Genomic DNA, 6000 nt, shown 5'->3' with positions numbered 1-6000 from the left:
GTACATATCTCATCCTATTTACTGGCTTCTAAAGAACAACTTCCACCCCCCTCTTCCCACCCCGATTCCCTTTCTCGTTTCTAGGCTCAACCGTAAGGGCTCCCGGTTCAACTGCGTAATTAGGAATAAGACTGGAATCAAAAAGCTGTTCTTAAGCAGGAAAAGTGTTAACACACAAACCCCAACCCAAAAGCTGAGCTGATTCTCGATTAGCTCACAAATGTCCCCCCCCCCCACCACAACCTTCAACTTCAACAGATTAGCTGCAGACTGACCGTTCCTGAAATCACCCGGCGCACCGCTCCGAATTTCATTTAAGCTATGCTCCTGCGCATGATTAAGGAACACCCACACATTGCAACTGCTGAGAGAAACACCAGTGTTTCTCGTACTGAACTCTTAACGTGTGGATGTCCTCTGTCCCTGTGCACACGCTTCTTTAAACACTTGTGTACACGGCAATTAAAAGATTTCAACACTTTTGTATGAAATCACTAGGTTAGACGTTCCCTTCGGGAAACTGGTAGAAACACTGGTGTATCCTGACAGCAATTGCAACGTGTGGGTTTGACCTTTTATCTGGGAAATAAGCCCCCGTGAAATCGTCACGGGGTCAGGCTGTTAATGCGAACCCACCGGCAAGACGTTTTGTGGCTATAATACTTCTAAAGTGGCTTTGGGGCTGCGCTCCTGGTACTTCGAGGTCCTCAAGCAACTCTCCGCTTGCGTCGTAACATTATCTTTGCTTCCCAAAACTCAAGATAGCAATTTGTCCATTCGTTTGTATATATATAAGATATATGCTGTACATAATGTGCGTAAAAGAATACACCAATGAGAAAAGAAGAAGAAGAAGAAGAAGAAACAATACCCAGTGCAATTTTTCTTTTTTGGGAAGGTAAAGAAAAGAGAGCGATAAGAGAGAATTTTATCCCCTCTGAATGTCTAATCTGGAATGGGGGTTTCGGGGGGGGGGAGGGCGGGAACAGGAGGAAAGCGAAGGAGACAAAACCGTGAAGACAAGAGGAGTGGAAGAAAGGAGGGGGGGTGTCTCTTTGCCTGACAAAAGCTGTCAATTACCAGTGTCTGGTGTGGAACGTGTCTGCCTTTGTCCCCCCAAAAGACATCTGCTGCGTTCTGCCTCCTGCCAGTTGGTCACTGCAAGCCAGGAGGCGGCTGGTGAAAGCCGTCTCTGCCTGGCTCTCCGCGCTCCCTATTCAAGCCCGCCGTGTCCTTTCTCAAACCGAAACAATGACCCGGCGGGACGCGGAGCTGAATGAGCAATGGGGGTGGGGTGGAAAAAAGGGGGAGCCTCGAAACAAACAAACAAAAAAAGCAGGCACGGAAGGAGTGGGGCGGCGACGGCACTTGAGGACACGGCTGAAAAGAAACATGCTTCGCCCCCCATGAACGTATTCGTAAGCATGCTGGGAGTTTGTCTTCTTAGGTATCTTGACCACAAAAGGTCGCTCGGTCCTTTCCCTGGTTGCTGTAAGCTCAGTTCCTTGCCCAAATCTTTTCTTCTCTCTCTCTCTCTCTCCTGTTGTGTTTTGCTTTTCGTTTTGTTTTTAAAGTGCGTGTCTTCCTCCTCCCGGCTCTCCACCAACCCCGCCTCCCCTCCCCTCTCAGGCTGTCAATTTCTGGATTGTCTTGTTGTAGTACTGCGTGATGGGGGGTGTCAGGGGGTTCCAGTTGTTGGCGTGCAGCTCAATGACCTCGAGGAGGAGGGACCGGGTCAGCATGGACTCTGAGGGGCACAGCATCTTGTCGCGGGCAATCGCCAGGAGCTCCATCATCATCTCGGGCAGCTGCTCCTCCAGGAGCCGGCCGGTGCTCTGCAGCTGTCGAGAAAGAGAGAGAGAGAATGACAATGGGGTCAAAACGCTGGGCGTTAAAGAGGGCCAGCCCCACCCTGGTGCCACCAAGTCCACCTTCTCTCTCCACCTGGGAAGAAGGAAGCATCATCTCGTTTTGCTTTTCTTTGGGCAAGCTTATACATTTCACCCCGGGGGGCTGCAGCCGGCGCAAAACGCAGCAGTCCGGAGAGGCTCATGGGATCAGACTGCTACGGCTCTGCTTAAAAGAATCGCAGCGCCTGCCAGTGAGCGGCCAGGCTAAGTTCAAACGGCTGGTTTTGGTGTACAAAAGTCCCATACAGCTTGGGACCAGGATACCTAAAATATCGTTTCATCCTTTATATACTGCGCTCTGCAGGAGAGGGATTCCTGCAGATATTTAGTTTATTAATGTGATTTGTATACCAGGTCTCGGGGCGGTTTCGCATCATAAAAATAAAATGATAAAACACAAGATGATAAAACAAGAACAAAACAAACCAGTAACACCCCCTCCCTCCCTCATTAGGGGGTCCAGTTCAAATGATACCAGAATCCAGCCTTTAGCATGGTGGCAACTCCTCTCTGGAGGCAGATGCTTTCTCTGTTTTCTATTGAGAATCTGCTAAAGGCCTTTGTTCAACAAGCCTTTGAAATGAACAGTTTTATCCCATTCTGTATCTGCATTGGTTTTGATTTTATTTTAAAATGTGACTCTAACAATTATAAACATACAACCCACCCCCCAAACACAATTCAAAATCAATTATCAAGATTACTCTGAATCTCCTGACTTCCCCCCATCCCTTCCATGGGTCCAAATGATAATATTTACAACCGCATATCAATACTGGTCCAAATTTTATCCTTCCAAATTATCCATACTTTCCCTTACTTTACAAGTGGTGTTTAAAATCCTGCTACTGCTTTAACCTGCTTACAATGGTCTTGTAAATAAATTATAAACTTTCCCCATTCTTTTTTAAAGTTCTTGTCCTCTTGATTTCTGAGCTTCCCAGTTAATTTTGCCATTTCGGCATAGTCCATCAACTTGGGTTTGCCATTCTTCTCTGGCTGGGGTTGTTTCTTCTTTCCATCTTTGAATTTGTTTTTGTACGCAAAGCCATTTTAATTGTGCTTGTATGTGAGACAGTTTTAACGGCTGGTGCTTTTATTCCCCCTCCCCAGTGTGCTTTTATAGGAAGAAATTCATAAATGGAAATAAACAAACAGTGACATTATTTTGATTCATATCCTGCCTTTCAAACGCAACACCAGGGCGACTGGACGCAGCAACCCTATGGCCCCGTTTGGATATTTACTCTTGCAGGATTACAATTTATTTTATTTACGGCAGCAATACCCAGGGCTGTCTTTAGCATATGCGCCACCGGGGTGCAAAGATTCTCCCAGCGCTCCCCAAATTTTGTTTAGCCGCCCCCAAATTAACTTTTGCTGAGTTTTTTTTGGGGGGAGCCAAGTTGTTGACCTTTTTAGGGGGGGGCAGACTCAAAGTTATTGAGCTTTTTTTTTGGGGGGGGGGGTTGTTCACCTGTAACAACGACGCAGCAGAAAAACTGCTTTTGTTTCTTGGCTCATCGGGACTCATCCATTGCTTTTCACTGCCGCCAATTGAGAGGGACTGGTATACAATAGCTGTACATTTGGCGCCCCCCAGAATTTGGCACCTGGATGCCCCGTACCCCTTGCACCCCCAGGTAAAGATGGCCCTAGTAATACCCCACCTTTTTCTCCAAACAGCTTAAGGTCTCCCAGGTCCCAGTCTATCCACTACACCATTGGGGGGGGGGTGAGGTGAGGTGCAAACGATTATTGGCCAGGCTCTCGCCACCTTCTTTCGCATCCATTGACTGATTTTCAACCATAGAGACCAACAAGAAACCAAAAAAACGAGGGGATCAATCTCCTGGCCTGCGTCTCAAAATGAAAATGTCAGTATTCCTACCTCCATTGCACAGCAAAGGACAGCATCTTCCTTTATGTCCTGAGACTGCAACAACTGTAAAAAATAAAGAAAGCAAAAACACAGAGAGAGATGCCAATTAGAAAACCCTGCCTTGTACTAGATATTTTTCTTCGCTTCCATATTCATCCATCCATTAGACTGGGGAGAAGGGTGGGGAGTACCTGCAGCCTTCTGGAGACTGTTGGACTTCATCTCCCATGAGCCCCACCTGGAATGGCCAATGGTCAGGGTGGATGAGAGCTTAGCCCAGCAATGCCTGGAGGTGCTACAGGTTCCCCATCCTTACTTTAGACCAGCCTCCTGCAACCTTGCACCCTCCATCTAGATGAGCAATAGTCAGTTGTCAGGGACTGACTGGAACCCTGAGGAGTGGGCGGCACTGGGAGAAGCGGGGGTTGGAGACTGACTTGGAAGAAGGGGGTCAATGATCTGGGGGAACCATCCATCCATCAACCTTTTATTGGCATCAAACAGACAAACATACATACAAAACAGAAGCGGATTAATACTTTCACAGTGGCACAGACTATGTTAGAAGAGAAAAGAGAAGACTCCGCTGACCACGATCACATCTCTGGGACTCCTGATAACTCAGACGACTGCAGAATATTACGACGAGAAAAGAGCAAATGTAGGTATTGAGCTACCAATTTGGTAAGCTCCTGGTCAGTCCCCGTTAGTAGGAAACGTAAGACTTCCCTCTCTGGTCTCCTTCTAGGGATACAGAGCTGGTCCAGGAATTGCTGGCAGAGATCGTCGTAAAGTTTGCAGTGAAAAACCATATGAACAAGGCTTTCTACCTGGTGGTCATCGCATGGACAAATCCTCTCACCCTCCACCCTGCCTGAGAACCTTCCCCATAGGAGGTTTGATGGATTTGCATTGAACCTGGCCAACGAAAAAGCCCTTCTTTCTGGGGGCTTCAGTAGAAAATCAAGATAATTACAATTTGTTTCATGTGCCCACGGAAGATGAAAATAAAGAGGGGAACATGTTTTGCTCTGGGGGAACCGAACAGGCGAGAGGCAGAGGCAGGAGAAGCTGCAGGATTGGAGAGTAAAAAATGGGTGCAGGAGGAGAGAGAGAGAGAACAGGCTGGTGTAGAGTCAAGGCCTTCCACATCTCCACCCCTCCTGCTCCACTGTCTCCTGGGACCAGGAGAGGATCGGAGCAGGAGCAGGTAACACACATGGCCTGCTTGCACACAGCTTGGGTGCGCAAGATACATAAGCTGAGGTCTCTGTTGCGACAACTGCCTCAGCGGGTGCATGCCAAGGAGTAGCCGATGTGAGGCTACTACTTGCAAAAAACTGGAAGAGCCAAGATCTACAAACTATAGACGAATGGCAAATGAAGATGCTAGACTTTATGGAACTTGCCGAACTGACTGGGAGACTCTGTGGCTAAAGAGAAGAGACGGCGGAGGAAGACTGGAAGAAATTTAAAATTCACTTGAAAAAGTATTGTAGTATTTAGTATTGCCTAAGGAAGTAGTTATAGGTTTTTCCACAATATTTTTAGGAAATAGGTTAAGTATACATGTTTAAGAAGAAAATATTGGATAAGATGTTAGCCCTTAGTATCTGTCAAAGAAGATTAGGAAATGAAATTCAGATTGGGGGGAAGTCACCTACTGATGTTAAGAGGAAGTTATGTGACTGTAAGAATTATACGTTGTTTCTTTTTTCTTGTTCTTTCTCTCTCCCTCCCCCTTTTCTTTTTTTGGAATGTTTGTATTTTTTATGTTTTATTATGTTAAACTCTTTAATCTTACAAAATGAATAAAATTATATATATATATATATATATATATAGAGAGAGAGAGAGAGAGAGAGAGAGAGTAGCTGAGAGATGTAGGATGGATGGACACGCCTTCCCCATACTTAATAAGTGCACTTTTGACAATAAAGAGCTAATTCCTCACTCTGGACATTCCCTGGGTATTGTACTGCAAAACATGCTGAGGACAACTGGTTGAGGAAGGTTGCTCCAGACCTGCCCTTCTCCATGGCTGTCTTCTTCGTCCACCCGAATGTCCCTAGGGCAGGGCAGGCTGGAGACAGCCATCCCTCACTGCTTGCCTCTTCTGCCTTTGAAGGAAGGAAATGGCGGGAGTCGGGTTAATCTCCTTCATCAGACGAGGAGCGGCCTTTGCTTTTGGGGCTAGAATAACACTGC

The 6000-nt window shown here is 46.6% G+C and overlaps 1 protein-coding gene across 4 annotated transcripts in view; it reads right to left on the bottom strand.

Moving 5' to 3' along the window:
- Positions 1 to 1319: 1319 nt before the first annotated feature.
- The window catches only part of CTIF (cap binding complex dependent translation initiation factor), a 177415-nt gene continuing 172734 nt past the window's right edge, over positions 1320 to 6000 (bottom strand). For 2 of the 4 annotated variants that reach the window (XM_033164255.1, XM_033164259.1), the window contains 2 exons: positions 3802 to 3855; positions 1321 to 1841 (listed from right to left, as the gene is read on the bottom strand). In XM_033164255.1, coding sequence (XP_033020146.1) covers positions 1626 to 1841; positions 3802 to 3855 — 270 coding nt within the window. In that variant the 3' untranslated portion in view covers positions 1321 to 1625. Of the gene's footprint in view, positions 1842 to 3801; positions 3856 to 6000 lie in introns of all 4 variants that reach the window. The other 2 variants (XM_033164257.1, XM_033164258.1) reach the window with 2 other exon arrangements.

The sequence above is a fragment of the Lacerta agilis genome, chromosome 11 (genome assembly GCF_009819535.1).
Source record: "Lacerta agilis isolate rLacAgi1 chromosome 11, rLacAgi1.pri, whole genome shotgun sequence".
Classification (NCBI taxonomy): domain Eukaryota; kingdom Metazoa; phylum Chordata; class Lepidosauria; order Squamata; family Lacertidae; genus Lacerta; species Lacerta agilis.
The sequence above is the reverse complement of the archived record's forward strand: the minus strand, read 5'-3'. Positions and strand labels throughout refer to the sequence as shown.